Below are 19,586 nucleotides of genomic sequence, written 5' to 3'. Positions count from 1 at the left end.
ACGGTACCATCCTTCTAACTACAGAGAAACGGACACTTACGATGGAGGCGGTGTCCTCGTGTTGGGCGGAATAATGATTAACGGCCGCATCTCTCTCTCCCTCTTCATGTTTTTGATAGAGTTACCATAATTGCCCACAGGTACTGAGAACAGATCCTCGAACCTTATGTGCGACTTTTTAGGGGTGCGATTGATCCAGATTATTTTCAAGCACGACACAGCCACTGAACACAGTGCTCAAATGGTGGAGGAATACCTTGAAACTGAAGATATCCAACGACTACGGTGACCTGCACGATCACCAGACTTGAATCCGATCAAACATGTGTTGGACCCAGTTGGGCATCGCAATGCACACCTACAGCCAACTCCCCTGTCACTTGGTGAGCTAAGGTCTGTGCTAATGGAAGAATGGGATTTGTTGCCTCTGAATCTTATAGACATCCTTATATCGAGCATGGTTCACCGCTGTCAGGCCTGTTTAGCCGTTGGAGGGGTTTACAAGCCGTACTGATGTTATGTGACCGTATTTGGATGAATGCGAATGGATGCCCAACTTCTGTAAACCAATAATTTTGTGCTGCATGGTTAATTTACAATGTACTTCCAGTACACAGTCTCTGACTACTCTAAATGTTTCTATATGGATTGGGTTTTGTCTCATATTTAGAGCTTCGTGCGTTGTACGAGTGATATTATACTAATTGGGGTCTACTTCTGGTACTCGAATAAAGTTCTTCCTTAGTTTATTTTAAATAAATGTGCATCGGTTACTGCTATTGGCTAATCTTTTTGAAGTGGTTTCAATTTATCTTTAATTGGATTTTTTTAAACTAATGAGGATATTTTTAAGTAGACCAGGTGCGGCAATAAAGGTTCTGGACTGGTGCTGTTGGGATCATGTTCGATGAAGGACGCGAGGATGTTAGCGATGACCCCGAGAAATGGACGTCTATCAACCGTTCGAAATAAGTTGTTGAGTTGCAAAACTTCGAATTGAGTTTCAAGACTTCGGGAAATTGGGGCAAGGGATCGTCATTTGACCTTCAAAATGATGGCTGATGAGTTGGATATGAATAAGGAGACGATTCATCATATTTTGCACCAAGGCAAAAGGAAGGTCTGTGCAAAGTTTGTGCCGCACAGCCTCACGGATGACCAGAAGCAATGAAGAGCGTGATCATGCGAAGATTTCATCCAGACTTGTGAAGACGGTCATAATATACTCGCCTGATTGTCATTGGAGATGTGTTTTGGGTGTTTCAATACGCCCCAGAGATGTAGTATCAGAGCAACCTCCAAAATCCTCACCAAGGTCCAAAAAGGTTTCGTTCACGGTAGTCCAAGATCGAGACGAATCTAATCGCGTTTTTTAACAAATAGGGTGTGTGATTCACGACGAATTTGTACCTGAAGGGGAAGAGAGTCAATGCTGCGTTCAAATTAGCGGTGCTTCAAAGACTATTGAAGCGCATTTCTTGTGTGAGGCCACAATTTCGAGAGAAAGACAGCTAGGCCTTGTTTGCATGACAATGCCCCACACCCAGTCTGCATTTGTTGTTGTTATGGGGTTTTAGGAGCATCGGCGACTGAGATCATATTGCTCTGTATATATTGCCTAAAAATTGAGTGTGTTCTGTGGTTGATTTTCTGTTTGCTGGACGAAAAACCCGAGTTTCCGGGAGAAAAAACCATGCTACCCTCGCCTGGCGCTTGTTGTGAATACATTTATGACGAAACATGGAATTATACAGATCAACCATCCACTCTACTCTACTCTCCCGCTCTAGCACCAGGGGGATCATTCCTCTTTCCCAAGTTTAAAACTGCCTTCAGAGAAAAGAGATTTCAAGATGTTGAGGTCATAAAGAAAAACGTAACCTCCGAACAGAACTCATCTCTTTGCACGCCTTCGCTGAGTCTTTTCAGAAACTTTTAAGACAGTGTAATAAGTGCATTCAATCAGGTGCTGATTACTTTAAATTTAAAAAAAAGAAACATTTTTATAGCAACACTCCAGGAAATTTATTGCCACATATGGCGAACACATATGCTGAAAGGCCTGAATTCATGGAATACCTGGTCCTTGGGCAAAGCGATGCTGTCACCCCTCTCCCAAGTGGACAAACCCACCGCTTGGCAGGTTTATAGGTACACTGTATTCACGTACACGGTAATTCGATGTCAGTATGGATAAACGTCGTAAGCTAACCGACTTTGAAAGAGGGATGATAGTGGGTGCCCGACGCATGGTTCACTCTATCGCGGAGGTGGTACAGAAATTGCACCATTCTGGTTGACAGTATCAAGAGTGTCATTTCCAGAATAACATCTCATCGTGGACAGCGCTGTGGAGAAAGGTGGTGGATGAATGTGGCCGTCGACGATTGTTTCAGCCAACCGGAGAGCTACAGTGGCACAAAATCACAGCTGACTTCAACGAGGGAGGTGCCAGAAACATTTCCACCAAGACCATCAGGCGACCACTAGCCACAATAAGTTATGGGAGCAACTGACCCGCCAGAGTCTCATTGCTAACACCATGACACAGGACTCTATGCCTCAACTGGGAAAAAGAACATGGGCACTGTACCTTGGATGATTGGATCCCGTTTCCAGTTATTTGAAGCGGACGGGAGGGAACTGCACGAAGCTATGCAACCGTCATGTCAACAAGGAACTGTTCAGGCAGGTGGATGGTTGGTAATGGTCTGAACGCATCTCTGAACAGTCCAGGTTACGGTCCACCCTTGCAGACCATCTATCTGCATCCCTTAATGGTCATCGTGCACACCCACAGGGAATGGACTCTTCCAGCAGGACAATCCGTCTCCCTACAGAGCCGTGGTGACTAGAACATGGTGCAGAAACCTCATCCTCTGCCAATTTTCAAGGAGTATGTCGTCTACAAACTCTTTCGCATAAAATGTAGAAATGTCATTCCTGAAAGCTTTGCTGTGAAAAAAATAAGAACTAATAAGATTGTCCTCAAGAACACCATACCAAACATTGTTGGTAATGTTGATAATGTGTGATGGCATGTGGGGTTTTATTTGGCCCAGGTGTGGATTTTTTGTAAAATGTGATTCTTCTGGAACCAGAACGTGGCTGACGAACTGGAGGTCAATGTGTACAGTGCAGAATGAGCCACTTCTTGTACGGGCATGCTGTGAACTTGATACTGCACTCCGTATAATGTCCATCATAGACCATTTAGCAAAGCCATTCGTTTAACAAACATGGTGACGTTACATCTAACAGGTGTAACGCCACCCATTAAAATCTTTTGATGGGAAGTTTTTAATAGGAACATTTTCTTTTTTATTTTTAGGAGTAGAATGTGCTTCTACATTGGTTCCATGAAATTTTGAAATATCCTGTTTATACAAAAAAGATATAAATGTTTATATTTATCCAAATTAGCCCTTATTCTTCTAAAATTGTGATTATAAAATTGCGATGCATCATGCACCAACATCTATTGGACGATGAAGTTCCAGGAAGAAAGTTAAATGAATCCTCGGAATCAAGTCTTGCATCTGATGGACCACGGTACGTCCTTCTTTATGGGAATGTGACTCTGTAAACTTAGATTTGGCCTTAATACTAATATTTTAAAGAATTTTATTCCAGCAACGTTGCTGTTTCCCACATTTATTTCCAGTCAGCGTATACACCAAGACACCAAGGGATTCGACTCACCATCATTGTCAGTGAATCTGTAACCAATTTACAATTAGCTTAAAATTAAATTAAAGAACCGATAAATGGTGAATTTGTTTAACATTAGCATTTAGTAACCACTGGTATTAACCCTGTGGTCGTACTTGTTCAGTGTATCTTATTAACCCACTGTTCTACCCCAGAGACTATGCAAGATCTTTGCAGCATCCCACTTGTGCATTGTATCCACTCCAACAGAGAAATGGAATTTTCCCACTGAGGTAAATTCCATTTCTTTTCGTCTTGTCCAGTAGGGAGATGGAACCGTGTGAATCATTGTGTTCGGGATTATCAGAATGTTGTGTTAGACCCTTATGTGTGGACATCGTGATGTGATGGAAGAACAAAAACAAAGTCAAAATTCGATGGAAACTTCTTTTATGTACATAACATGATATATGAAGGTCCATTGGACTCTAACGAACTATATGGCATACACAATGAAAATAGCGCTGGACCCGCCTTAGGACTAGAAGGATTCAATGCAATGAATTTAACCTTTTTTCTTCTCCTCCTCGTCTCCAATTTCTTCTTCTCCTTGACCTTCCCCTACTCCTCCTCCGTGTTCATCTTCCAGTTGGCCTTCGATTTCCTCCACTTGCGTCTCCATGCCGTGACCTCCTCCTCCACGAGTCTCCATGTGAACTCCGAACTCTTGACTCTCTCCGTGACTGTCTGAGTAACCTCCATAGCCAATGCCTCCGAAACCTTTTCCACCATCACCTTGACCTCCGTAGCCCATTCCTCCTTCACCTCCATAGCCCTCTCCTCCGTAGCTCATTTCACCGTATCCGCCATGGCCTCCTTCTCCTCCGTAACCTCCCTCTCCACCGATTCCACCTTCACCCCCGTGGCCACCGTATCCTCCATGACCTCCGTGGATTAGTATCGGAACCTTGAGAACCTTTGTGTGATACACGGGCACGGGCACTTTGATTATTTGCGTCTTGTGGACAGGAATCTTGACGACCTTTGTGTGAACCACTGGCACGGGAACCTTCACCACCTTGGTCTTGTGAACCGGCACGGGGATGTGCACAGGAATCGGTACAGGCTTGTGCGCGACAACAAGGTTGGTGTAGTGCTTCACCCTAATGACAAGAAAAGGAGATGTTTAATTTAAAAACAAATTAGAAATAAATAAAAATCGATTCTTATATTTAAATGTTTTTAAATATAAATAAATAAATCTTTATTGTGCAATTATGAGCCTGTTGCCTTCACCATATCCGTCTGTCTGTCTGCATGTAACAATTGGACTATCAGTGGACGGATTTTCGTGAAATTTTATATTTGGGCCTTTTAAAAATTAATTGAATTAAAAATAATAATTATTAAAATAAAATTATAATCTTAGTTGCTGTAATTTTTATTTTAAGCTCATTAATTTTTTGATAAATAATTCTTAACCGTTCATTATGCACTTACGGATAAGCGACGTATTTATGACCACCGCCTCCACCACCTCCACCACCACCTCCGTGATGCATTGGAATGGGAATAGGTATGGGGTAAGTTCCTCCGTGTCCTCCACCACCACCTCCTCCTCCATGTCCTTTGCCTCTCATCAGTTTCGCTAACAGACCAGCTAACATCAAACTCTCCAGGCCATGTCCCCCCTTCATACCTGCAGAGACCTCCTGGATCACCAGACCACACACCACAACAACGATAAAGAACATTGCAGAGTCCATCTTGAATTAATCACTGGATAAGAGACACTGAAACGAAAAGAAAATATCAATTAATATATTAAATCCAATCGCCATCTTTGACTGCGTTGTTTATTTGATTGACCTAAATTGAAGATGGATAAAAACTTGGTTTCTTTCTCAAAGAAGAAAAACTAATGAACTCGGAAAAACAGAATACAGAAAAATAAAAGATTAGCCGAGTTATTCAACCATTGAGGGACTATGAAAAGGGCGAGGAAAAATATCTAGTACAGTAATCAAGATGTACACAAGGTACTCGACACGTGACGATGGGAAAACAAAAGGCTCGCGTGAGCAATCTGAGAACGAGGATAACGTCCATAATGTCGTCTGTAAGGTAAAATTTATTCAAGCGTGGAAAGCTCATAAGGAACAGCAAATTCAACATATCCTATTAAAGACACTACTCCTGCTCAAAGAAAAAACTAAAGGGGGAGGGATTTCTGCACGAAAGTCGAGCTTTGACTGTAAAAGGGGGGATATTATGTAGCGTTTACCGGTTATGCTATTTTAGAAGCGGAAAAGTGTCTTTTTTTATTATTTTCTTGTTGATTTAGTGTCTGAATGATTTGTTTCGTTAAGTGCCACACAACTGTAACGTGGGCCTATAAATAGATGTCGAAGAACGCTGAATTCATCAGATTTATCTCACCCCTATACAACAAAGTACGTACGAAGACTGAACACAAAAATCAACATTTTCTTGATTAGCCATATATGGTGGCGCTGCACCTGTGAGGTGCACCTCGAAAATAAGAATTCTTCGTTAATTGTTGGTTGGCGATGAAAATCTTTGATTCTAAGTATCGACAATTTTTTAATGGGTTATCTTTTCAATTTTTTTTATCGTTTTCAGCGAGGATGTTTAGAAGTAATTCAACACCACTGCAACTCGTTGTGCAAAGTTTTTTTTTCTGCTATGAGCATTAAAGAATAGTAGAATAGACTGTGTATGGTAAAGAACTATCCTAGGAGATTAACATATAAATAGTTCTATAGACATTAATAGTCTTACAAGAAATATTTTTGATGTTTGTAATTCAATATCAATGCAACTCTTTGTCCAAGTAAATTTTTTTTACTGCTTTGAGTATAAAGAATAGCATAATAGACTATCTATGGTAAAGAACTGCCCAAGGTGTTCTATAGACATCAATAGTCTCACAAGACGCATTTTGAACGATTTGATAATATTTCTTCGTTAGTATTTTGAAAAATCAAGACAAAAAGCACAGAAGGTGTTCACTCACTCTGGATGGAAGTTGGGAACATTCATCGCGCAATTACAGTGTGCCATATTTCAAATAAATTCTAAAATTATTAGAAAAAGGATATTTTTAAATGTTTTTAAGATTATTACAATCCGTTTTACAGATAATAAGCAGAAATATATGCGCATGTGCACGTTTAAATTTTCGTGCGATTAACAGTTTTCAAAACTGTAAAATGGAAAAAAAAAATAAGAGTTTCATCTTCATAGTTATAATAATAGTATTCGCCATATAGCCCAAGGCACCGCAGGCTTTTGCTGGACTGTCAAAAAACAACTATCCAGTTGACCTTTGAATTTATTCGAACTGTCAGCCTCAACTTCCTGTGAGGGCAACTTGAATTTATGGCCCCCTAGATCTGGAATTCTTTATAACAGTGAGAATTCCAACTTCATTTTACTAATCCCTCTCAGAGCTTTATAAACCTCAATCAAGTCACCTCTGAGGCGCCTGGTCGCCAAGCTCTGTAGCTCACATAATTGGAGTCCTTCCTCTTACAGTTGTCCTTCTGCTAACCTCACCAGGCGAGTTACTAGTCTTTGGACCCCTTCAAGAAGTTCAATGTCTTTTTTTTTAAGATGAGGACTCCATAGTTGAACACAGTATTCCAAATGTAGTCTTACAATTGCCTTAAAACGTGGGATTATGACCATCTTTGAAGTCTGCTCAAGTCATTTTGAAGACGCACTGCTTGGCACTGATCATTAATGCCTCTGCTAATCTTTCTGTCAACTACAAATTTTGACATCACACCTTCTATCCCTTCGTCGATGTAATTTATGTGAATAAGAAACAACAGTGGTCCAAAAACAGATCCTTGAGGGACTCCACTCCTGAAGTTACACTAATTCTGAAGAATAGTTTTATCTATAATGTTTTTCTTTAGTTTTCAGCAGAATTGATATATATATTTTAAATAAAAGATCTAAAAATAATCCCTGTACCGTTAAACAATCCTATGGACAACACCATAAAAAAGATCCCATTTTGATGCTATCAAAAATGGATCTCAAAGCTCCCAATTTTCTCTCTCTCTGTTGTTTAGAGCTTCTCCCCCCAGAGGATTGAGGTTCCCTAAGAGAATCTCAATCATCAGACCTTAAATTTTTCAAAAAAACTTAAATTCATCAAACCCAGAAAATTCAAAAATATAAATCCCTTTTTGATCTCATTAAGATGTTTAAAAATCTGACTACTTTTAGATCAATAAAATATTGTAGAAGATGGATGTTATCGTATCCCAATTAATAATTAAAAAAATACAATAGATGAAATTAAAATATGCGCTTCTAAGATGGAAGGACAGAGATATCCTTCTATCTTAGAAGAAACAGATATTAAGAAGAGTACTCAATAAGCGCGTTATTTCTTTATGGTAAGTCCTATGTACATTTTCTAGCTCTTCCAGTCATTGTAAAACTCAGGAATTGATAGAATATGCTCACCCATGTGTTCTTTGATGCCTTTCTCCTTCGCTAGCTCAATCCTTTCTGCTGAAACTCGGTGATGGTCGCCTTTCTTAAATAGCGACGGTCAAAAAGCGCCGATTGTCTTAACGGGACCTTGAACTTGGCACAAATACTTGCCTCCGAAATCATCTGACATCTTATATGGCTGTTGTTTCCTGCAAATTTACCTTTCGCTTCTAGGTCAGCTTCTCCATCGCTGGGTGTATTAGGGCGTGACAATTCTCTTGACACATTTAGCAACGCTGGTGTCGTCCTCCCTCCCACTATTTCTCTCTTTCTGAAGTTTATAAATTGCAGAGTAAAGATTTAACGGCTTGTGCACTCTCACAGCTCCGATTTTATTGTCGGACATTTACCTTTTTTTCTTCTTCTTCTTCTTCTGTTTGTTTAGAAGGGTGTCTTGAAAAATCATCGTCCACTACAGTTGTTGTTTTTTTTTGGAAATAGGGTGGATAAAAACCGAATTGGAGCAACGCCATTCTGTGTAGTTGAACTATTTATGTTGAAACAAAATCTCGCGAACAAATTAATGTAAATAAAAACAAAATAAAACTGCGTGGAATCTTAGAATGGTAAACAAAAGTAGAAAACATCCTTTTGTTCTAATAATTACTCCAGATTGATTATATTCGTGCTAGGTTAGAAACCTATAGTGAGTGACAGTTAGAGGAAAAGAAAGATTGTTAATAAAATGTGTTGATTTAAAGTTGTTTGAATATTTACGATCTGTTTATTATTGACAAAGTTATTTTGATCAATGACAAGTGTAGGTTAATGTGAGTGGCACAAGCAAGGAGGCCTTCCCTCTTCTGGAGGACCTTACAATTAATGCATTTATCTGTTACTTTTCAGGTGGAGCTAAAGGAACAGTACAATGGGTGGATGATAGATATTTGTCCCATTTTGTGGAGTAGACCACACGTGAGCAAGCTAAGGGCCATCCCCGCTTAAAATTGTTCCGTTTATACTTGACAGTAACTATACCTTTAAAGAAATCCCACCTGGATACATAAGGGAGCCTCCACCTATCTTCACTTAGCCAGATTCGCTGCTTCTGCCACATTAGCAGGCAGCTTATTGACTCGATGCACGTAGAATCAATGTTGATAATCCGAATAAATCTATTGCTCTCTCTTATTGCTTCTTTAATATGCTGAATAGAATACAGTCATCCGATAAATCAAGATGCGTTCTGCTATTGCGTGACTGATCAACCTATAAGTTCCAGCCAATATGTGTAAAGTTAAAATCCCTCGTTATGAAACTCCCTTAGCGTCAGGGGCGAGTCTCTGCCTTAGATTATATAAGCTCCTGCCTCCTTCTCCTGTCCTGCAATTTCTTTCTGTACATATCACCATACTCAAATTCGGCATCCCTTATATCTGAATGCACCATTCTTCTTATATCCCCTTGATTTCCATATTTGTTGACAATTTTAAAGCAGTTATTAAGCAATCCAAACTAGATTTTCAACAGGCTAAGAGTAGAAAACTTGCTTCTTTCCCTAATGGTAGCCAAGCATTCTGGTCTCTTTCCAAAGCTATTGACCGCACTTTTGCCCATCTCTGCTCCCACCTATGCCAAAACCAGATGGTTCTATTGTCACTTCAGTCAAGGATAAAGCTGACCTGCTAGCGTCCCATTTTAATTCCAACTCATATATTAATGATCTTGGTGAAACACCTCTCACCATTCCCAGCATGCCCCATTCAATGCCTCCTGTGGTCTTCCGTCAAAAAGATGTCAGAAGGAGTTTTACGAATCTTGATGCTAAGAAACCCGGGCTCCTGATGGTATTTCTCCATTTGTTCTCAAAATGTGCGCTCCTGAACTTACTCATGTTCTTTGCCACCTTTTTTCATCTTATTCCAAAGGTGTTTTTAATTCTGCTTGGAAATTTGCTCATATCCAGCCAGTTCCTAAAAAGGGTGACAAATCCCTCCCATCCAATTATCGGCCCATTGCAATTACTTCTACTCTTTCTAAAGTAATGAGAAATCCATTAACCGCCAACTCTTAAACTACCTAGAAATCTTCCGTCTGATCAACGATCGCCAGTATGGAGTCCGTCAGTGTCGATCCACTGTTGATATTCTGCCTTATGTTACTCATTTATGGACTAATTCAATGGAAAAATTCCTTGAAACACAAGCAGTTGCTCGACATCTCAAAGGTCTTTGAAATACGCTTCCATTTTATGGTTTGCCAAATGTTTTTAGTAATTGGTTATCCAGTTTTCTCTCTGATTGCTCACTGAGGGTGATGGTAGATGGCTCTCTGTCTTCTAACTTCTCCACTAATGCCGGTGTCCCCTAAGGTTCAGTTCTTTCCCCCACTCTTTTCCTCTTGTATATCAATGACCTTCTTCCATTGACTGGAAATCCTATCCATAGTTTTGCCGATGATAGCGCATTGCATTCAACTTTCCATTTTGAGAAACCTTGTCCTGCTCAATCAGCTTCAACTTCTCAAAAATCTGCTACCAATTCCTTAAATGCCGATCTTCAGGTAATTCTCCAGTAGGGCAAAGACAACTTAGTTGATTTCAACCCTTCTAAAACTCAGTCCTGTCTTATATCTCGCAAAAAAAGGATTCTTCTGCTCCTATGCTTATCTTTAGTGACACTCCGATTTCTAGGCAAGATGATATATCTCTTTTGGGGATTACCCTGACTTCTAATCTCTCTTGGCACAAGCACATTACAAATATTGCTTCCTCTGCATCTAAAAAACTTAGTTTTCTCTTTCGCTCTCGACGTTACTTTTCTTCCAAACAGCTATTCACTCTGTACAAATCGCAAATCCAACCTACCATGGAATATTGTTCCCACAGATGGGGTGGTGTCCCCAAAACCTCTCTCAGGCCTCTAGGTTCCATTCAGATAAGGGCAGTTAGGTTAATTAATGAATCCTCTCTAATAGAGTCTCTGCTGCATGCCTTTCTACAGATACTTCCATGGGCCCTATTCTTCTAGATTGGTTTCTATAATTCCCGTTCTCTTTTCAAAACAGTCCGAACACGTGCGACCACCAACCAACATCCGTTTAGTGTCCAACTTCAAACTCACAGAAATTTCATCTTCCGTTTTCTGGAACGACCTTCCTTCATACGTATTTTTGAAAATTACAGTCTACAGAAGTTCAAGTTCAATGTCAACAAATATCTTCTTTTGTCTTCTCAACCTGCAACCCATGCATTGTACTAAGTACTATATGTTCTAATACCTCTTGTGCTTGGGGTTTTCATAAAAAAAAACTCTTGTTTTCTAGCGTTAACATAAGCAAAGAGTTCTTTAATATTTACTGTAGGTTTATATGTCCCCTAATAATTTATAATTATAAAATATCTGTCATAGTCTCATCAGATATAAAAGAAAACTATTGTTTTCTCTTATTGCTTCTCTAACATGCTGAATAGAAAACAGTCATCCAATAAATCAAGATGCGTTCTGGTACTCCGTGACTGATGAACCCACAAGTTCCAGCCAATATGGGTAAAATTAAAATCCCTCGTTAAAAACGGAGTCAACGTCAACCGAGTCTCTACCTTAGATTATCCCATAAGATCCTCAGATCTACTATTCTTAATATCACTGGCACTAACAACAAAATCAACTTTTGTGTCCTTAAAAGGTAACTGCAACGTTATTAACTTAACACCCCTGGCAGACATACCCTGGTCCTATTCCACCTATCCTTTCGTTTCACAATATATTTAAATAATACATTAAAATTATCAGTTATCAAATTTCACTAAATACACACCAATGTTGGTCTTATAAATAAACATATACTTTTTAATTGAATTCCCAGAAACGTTGCACGAGAATTTTGTTTTCAGGCGCCATCTTTGTACCTATAGAAACAAAAACAAAAAAGTTTGAATCTTTTTTTGTATATATTAGATATTTATCGCATGGAAAGATTTGATTGACAGATAATTCCGGAAGAACAAATGTTTTTCACCGCTTTCATTCCTTTCCTTAAAGTAGAAATAGGTTGGCTGAAGACGAATTCAAAGGAAACATTCTTGTCACGTTTTCGACTTAAAATGTTTTAGTTGTTTCTTTATTATTTTTTTTTAATACCGAACAAGTTCTCCATAACAGTATATTGGCTTGTAAAGTTAATCTGGTTAAATATAACGCCAAAGGATTAGACAATGGCCTAAAGACCATTGTTTCATCTTTTAAATGTAATTTGTTTTCTTCTTTAAACCTTTTTTGAGATGTTATTTGTTTAAAAATAAGGAAATACCAATGAAACTCTTTGGGAAGGATGCAATATGTTGCCGACTGGTTGGAAAAGACCTCAGTTTGAATACCGTCCATGATGTGAGGAATTTTTATGGGCCTTTTTCACCACGTGGCTGAGTTAGTCGGTATCACACGATGGTAGGATGGTTTTTCTCCCGGGAACTCAGGTTTTTCGGTAAATATTAAATATTTAATTCGTGTTTTTAATTAAATATTAAAAGTTCTAATATTTAATATTCATAGAGCATTTTTGGAAATATTTTCAAGTAAGAATTCTCTTGTAGAACCTTTTGTAATGGACGTCGGATAGTATTAGATAACCCAGCTGATGTTGCAGATGAACTCAACACTTACTTTGCATCAAAAATTACAAAAGAAAAACCCTTTATGTCAATTAGAAATTATTGGGAGGGAAGTTGAAAAAAATGTAATTAATGATGTTAAAATTCCACACGTTTATTTAATGAAAAAACTTTAAGCCTACAGGCCAGTAAGGCTCTTAGGGTTGATGGCAATTACCCTATAATCTTAAGGGAGGTGGCAAGTGCGTACATTGAACCATTGAGGCTAATTATGAGAGCATCACTGGACTCAGGAGTGATTCCGTTGGATTGGAAAAGTGCAAATGTATCTCCCATACATAAGGGTGGTTCTAAGAGTGAAGTGGGAAATTATCGGCCGGTTAGTCTAACTTCAGTAGTAGGGAAAATCATGGAGACAATGATCAAAGTTGGAATTCAGGATCATTTGGATAGAAATGGAATTCTGAAGGATACTCAACATGGTTTTGTAAAAGGATTATCATGTTTAACAAATCTGGTTAGCTATTTTGAGAGGGTCACTCATGAACTGGATTTAAGGAATAATTTCGACATTTTTTATTTCGATTTCAGCAAAGCATTTGACTCAGTCCCACACGTGCCGTTGCTTTATAAGCTGGAACAGGTTGGAATCACAGGGAAAATAGCTTCAGGGAATGAGGCAGAGGGTCGTGATAAATGGTTATTCCTCAGATTGGGTTTATGTAAGAAGTGGGGTTCCCCAAGGATCAGTATTAGGACCACTGTTGTTTTTGATTTTCTTAAACGACATCGATGAAGGGATAGAGGGCGTGATGTTCAAATTTGCAGAGGATGTAAAGATTGGTAGAGTAGATAATGATCGCCGCCAAGCAGAGCTTCATCAGAGTGACCTAGATAGATTTCAGGGATGGTCAGAAAAGTGGCAGCTGTGCTTTAATCCATCAAACTGAAGGGTCTTACACCTGGGGAACAGCAACTCCAAAATAACTTATACACTTGGCGGAATTGAACTAAAGCCGGTGGTGGAGGAAAGAGACTAGGGTGTTACGATAAGGTCAGACATGAAGTTCTCCGAGCATTTTAGACAGGTTTCAAGGAAGGCCGATGGGGTCCTATCGATGATTTATCTAAAATTTATTAGTAGAGATAAGGACGTCATAATCCCATTATATAAGGCTTTTGTTAGACCACACTTGGAATACTGTGTTCTAGTATAGAGACCACACCAAAAAAGAGACATTGTGCTTCTTGAAAGGGTCCAAAGACGGGTAACTCGCCTGGTGAGATCAGCAAAAGGGCATCGTACGAGGAAGGCTTCGAATATGTGGGCTTGGAAACTAGGCACCTTAGAGAAGAATTGATTGAGGTATTTAAGGCTCTGAGAGGCATCAGTAAAATGAATGATCTCGAAATTTTCACTGTTATAAATGATTCTAGAACTAGGGGCCATAAATTCAAGTTACGGGGGGGGATGTTTCGAATGGATTGCAGGAAGTTTTATTTTAGCCATCGAGTTATAAATTACTGGAATAAGTTACCTATACGGGTAGTTGAGGCTGACAGTTTAGGGAACCTCAAAGGTCAGCTGTATAGTTATTTATTTTACTAACAGTTATATAATTTTGCAGCTAGGGCTTGGAGTACTGTTCGTTTATGCATAAAATCAATAATAAGCTTTTGCTGGAAGATTTTATTATTTAGGCTTCTTTGCACCACATAGCCATTGCTAATACTAATACTAATAACGGTGGGTCAGAGGTATACGGAATGAGAGAGAGGAGGGCAATTAACAACAACCTACAACAGCCTATAGAATTTCTCCCCACTATAAGCCGTTTTTTGTGTATGTGCATCGATTTATCCTCATCACTAATTGGTTGGCCTTCTTTGAACCGTCTTCAGCAGATTTAAGTCTTTTTAGTTGCAGCTTTCAGTCCTGAATACAATATTATAAATGCATAATTCCATCTAGCCATTTTCTTGTACAGGGGGACAATGGTGTCGTTCTTCCTAAAAAGTGGTTCTACCTAGCAAAGGCCCTATAAATCATAGACAATACCCCTTATGCCTTCCTAGCCTCCTGTTTACGCTGCCTGGCAATTTTCATAACACCTAAGTCGTTTTCATCTTGAACCACTTTTTTTGAAATATAATAGCCTGGATCGAATTGTTAACCATCCTTCACACTTTCACATCATCGGTAAACTTTGACAGATTCCCTTGGATACCCTCATCAGTATCATTTATGAATTATAAATAGGAAGAGACTCAACACCGATCCCTGAGGGACTTCACTTGTAAGGCTGGTCCACCCTAAAGTTTAGCCATTTATGACAACCCTACTATCTCGTAGAAACTTACCAGTAACTCCAACTTTTTCCGTTTTAAGTAAAAATTGCCAACTACATCCAACTGCTTAATGACTATATCATAGTAATTCATCAGACAGTTTTCGGTGAGTGATATCCTTCGTTACTGCAGGTGGATGGATTCCGAACGGGGATTAGAAGGTCAAAATGAGATGAATTGAGAAATATAATTACCCCAATACTCCAATATCCTACAGTTTTCTTTTGAATTAGTTTTGGACTAAATTTTCGGTCAAAAACTAATTCCAAAACGATTGCTTCATTTAAAGTATTCGAACAATGAAATTGTTTGTGCTCCAGTCCTACCATTTGGTGTTCATAAACCATAAATTTCTTTGAGTTAAATTATGCATTCAGCCTGCCGGCAGAACTAAGAGGGCTGTCATGGTTTTTTACAGTTCCCCTTGACTTTCTTCGAGTTTCTTCCTGATACGATTACCAAAATGCTGTCACTTGTCTATACGATTCGCTCGCTAAATAGGCTGTTTAGCACATCGTCAGAAGCTGCAGATGGAGCTGCAGAAATCGGTCACGCTTCATTTGTTAATCCGAACAACGACACCCCTAAACAAACCGATTTTCATCGGTTACAAAACTATAACGAGGATTGGGAAGTAACACTTCGTTATGCAAAGGTGACGTCACGAGCATTGCCAAGTCCTCGTTATTCTATAAAGCCAGCTGCACTGCTTTCAAAAGATTCGTAAACCAGGGCCGGCCGTATCAGGGCTTTCAAGGACCTGCGATACAGAAATATATTTGGCAGCTAGAATTTTATTATTTTATTTTCTGAAAAGGATATTATAATATACAATTGACCGTATAGTATTTTCTCCTCTAACTGTCCCTAAGGAAGATGGAGATGATATCTTCTTCTGCATCTTCCAGATAGTGATTGATTCGTTTTTATCTGAAGCATTGATTTTCTAAAGCTTGTTTTCCAAATGATTTTTGTGCAGTGTTTTTCAGGATCAATGTTGAGATAATTGAACGTATTTATGGCGTTTGCTGAAAAGGATCTTTCTGGGTGAATGATTATGATTCTAAGTTGTGGTTCTTTGGTCTTATTTTCGTATAGATGTAGCCCAGTACAATGCAGCTATTTTTGCCGTTCTGTTTTCTTAGCGTTTGTATCTTCTTTATTGTAAACATCTTTGCAAAAATGCCTATTCAACTCGTATGCCAGCTCTGCCAGGATTTTCTGCAATTATTTCATTTAGATCAAGTAAGTTGTGAGGAATTTTAGTAGTAGCGGTGGAAAATGATGCCAGAAAGCAAGCTAATAATAATAATACACACTTCACCCATTCATACTCCTCTAAGAATTTGTGTAGTTCTTCCTTGAATTTATTCAAATCGCTTCTACAGCAACAGATGGAAGCCTGTTCCAATAATCAACCACCCGCTGGCTGAAGGAAAACTTCCTAACACCTATCCTGCAGCCATCCTTCCTCTGTTTCAATTTTCGCCCCCTCATATGTGTAGCAAGAGGAAGAATGCCATTAATATTGAGCTTACTCTATCCATTCAAAGCCTTAAACACCCTCGGATCTCTGCAGGTGCCTAGTCTCTTCATCACTATCATTAATAAATATTAAAAACAGCAATGGAACCATCACTGAACTCTGTGGATCTTTACTAACAACACTGTTCATTGATAACCACTCTCTGTCTTCTTCCACTAAACCACCCCTTTATCCTTAGCAGCAACTTTCCCGTAATGCCACATTGCTCCAGTTTGTACATCAGTCTTTGTGCAACGGTATCAATAAGCCTTCCTGAGATCCCTTATATGATATCAAAATTATATTATGCATCCAGTTCCTTGGTCACTGCATCATAGTAACCAATCAGATTGTTTAGACAAGCCCGCCCCTTAACAAATCCATGCTGTGACTGCAATAAAATTGCGTTCCTGTCCAGATGATCCTACATTACCATTGATTTCATTATTTTCCTTGTAACAGACGTTAAGCTAACAGGTCTGCAATTACTCATATCACCTTTTGAATCCCCTTTCTGAATTCGGAATATATTCACACATCTGCAATCCATAGGGACCTCCCGTGAATCTGAGGATGCTCTCATAATTATGGCTAAGGGTTTTCTTACCTCCTTTGTTGCCTCCCTTGATATAATTGGATAGATTCCATCCACGCCGGTTGCCTTTATGTTCAGCTTCAATAATTTAACTTCTACTTTCCCTTTTGTTATCACAAAGTCAGCGTTACATTTTGATAAACTTCTGCCAACCCATTCCCACCTTTCACCACAGATATCTCTTTGGACACTACCCATTTTTGGACATTGTGGTCACTACCACATTGGTTCCTGCACTTCCAAATTTCGGATGCAGTTTGGATCCTTGGTGAGAACCAAGTCGAGGATGTCAGAGCTCCTTGTACTTACTTTGACATCCTGGAGTAAATAACAGTCATCCAGTTGGCTCTAAAATCTGTTTTCCCCATGTCAGTTCTCTTTTTCTCTAGTTCCATTTCAAGTTTAATAAATATTGCTGAGCCGTGATGGCCTCCTTAGCCATGTGAAAATGGTACAGCGCACTAATCCTCTTGTCCAACTGTTTTTCTGCTGCAATGCGATTAGTTTCTTTTAACACGAACAAAAAAAGTAAACACGTAAATAAATAATTTTGCGTGCTTGACTACACTTGAAAAACGAGCGCGTTTAAGCACGTGGGGGAAATTATCTGGGACAAGCGCGAGCTAATCGCCAAAAGATAAAATCTTGTTGGGACTTGTCTTAATGAAATTCATAATTGTATTTTCAATACGTGGACTGACTGTAATGGCGAGTTTTTCCATCATTCAACGCTGATCACGAACTCAGTCTCCTTGTGCATTCGTATTTACAGATTATCAAATGAACCGTGCCGAATGATAATCTTGAACGTTGCCAGATATCCTCAATGCATATTCCTCATCATTTCATCCATAGGAACTTTAATGAAATTCAAAAGGCTGAACAAATCGTTGTAACAGAGCGAAATATGAAAATTTGATGAAAACCCATCCAGTGAGAGTCTAGTTATTACACGCGGATGGGCGGACGGACAAAGAAATTAAATTTTATCGACTGCTTGATTTATTATAAAGATATTCTTCGAGTTATGCGAGTTCGGTTTCACATATACTCGAATTATATTCCAAGGAATATTTTTCGAGCTAAGACGCATTAGAGAATGAGGAAAATAGATCTTGTGGTTGGATTCAGTGTGTTTTCAACAAGCAACGTGAATATGTATAGAAATTAAATAACTTGTACTTTATTTATTCCCTTTATCAGCATTTTATGTGCGCTAATTCATCCACAATCGGGTAAAAAATAGTGGAAGCCTTTATTTCACGCATGAGGCAGCTGTAAAATGATAGTAATATTCCTCCTCCAGGTTTGTTACTTCAGACTAGGGATTTCCAGTCTATTAGTCACAATAAGTACAGTGAGCAATTAGAGAGGTAACGCTATGGTTTATATCGCTAGCAAAAACACAAAGGCACAATCGTAAAACGCATAGAACTAGAAATCACGCGTGTGGTTACAAAGACACAGCCTTCATTTGTTCTGGGTGGGGAAGGCAGGACAATGAACCATAGATGTGAATATCGGAGAGCAACAAAAATAGAGAACAAAAAGTGGAAATTTATATATTGGTCATCAACGGCATCACTCAAAAACAAGTCTTTGAAATAGGAAATTGATAAAAAGCGTCAAAAACTCCATCATTAGTTGAGCTGGCCTCCTTTCTTTTGATACAATTTGAACTGTGAAGAGACTTCCACAAAGAGAAGTGTTAATAACGTGTGTTAGCATCAACGTTTTTGGCTTGAACTACAGAAAGGTGAAGAAAATCAAGTAAAAATATTCGTGTTGCAGCTGTGAGAATTTTCTGATCCATTTTTAATCATTCGAAACTTAGGAGGAATGTTTATCACAATGACAGCGAAAGAGGCTAACAGTTGTGTACCTAATAAAATGACCATCAGTGTATGTGAAGCAAATCGTGAGTCGTTTCGGTCCACTAAATAAAATAAAATATAAATCTTTATTTATCCAAAGACATACACTGTATGATTAAAAGTACTCGTACACCCCTCGATGAATATTGCGTACTGTACTGCACCGTGCATGCGTATTGGCTTAAATATATTGGTATTAATCTCGTGGTTCTTACTGTGCAATAGCAGTAAGTTAAAAGCCAATATGGCGCCGTGGATCAGGATTTATCAGCTTAAGGTGGTGACTAGATGGATGCCACTTCAGTGTCCGCAACTGTGACTCACTCCAACTTCCCGAATTCCACTGGGGTGGATGTTATTCACAAACTCACCAAATCATAAAGAGGTCGTGCCTGACGTGTACTGTCTGAAAACGTTAAGAATCAGGTCTGGGAGGCCACAGGAATGTCATCCATCCATAGGGAGTTGTATGGACTTGGGCTCTCTGGTGGAGATTGCCACCAGAGA

General features: G+C 39.0%; 1 protein-coding gene across 1 annotated transcript in view; it reads right to left on the bottom strand.

The window, feature by feature from the left end:
- Positions 1-4,216: 4,216 nt before the first annotated feature.
- The window catches only part of LOC150076973 (uncharacterized), a 38,342-nt gene continuing 22,972 nt past the window's right edge, over positions 4,217-19,586 (bottom strand). The window contains exons 2-3 of the mRNA XM_090385745.1: positions 5,152-5,444; positions 4,217-4,814 (exon numbers count right to left, since the gene is read on the bottom strand). Coding sequence (XP_090241871.1) covers positions 4,217-4,814; positions 5,152-5,417 — 864 coding nt within the window. The 5' untranslated portion in view covers positions 5,418-5,444. The remainder of the gene's footprint in view (positions 4,815-5,151; positions 5,445-19,586) is intronic.

The sequence above is a fragment of the Mastigoproctus giganteus genome, chromosome 12 (assembly GCF_048544385.1).
Source record: "Mastigoproctus giganteus isolate SK-2022 chromosome 12, ASM4854438v1, whole genome shotgun sequence".
NCBI lineage: Eukaryota > Metazoa > Arthropoda > Arachnida > Uropygi > Thelyphonidae > Mastigoproctus > Mastigoproctus giganteus.
The sequence above is the reverse complement of the archived record's forward strand: the minus strand, read 5'-3'. Positions and strand labels throughout refer to the sequence as shown.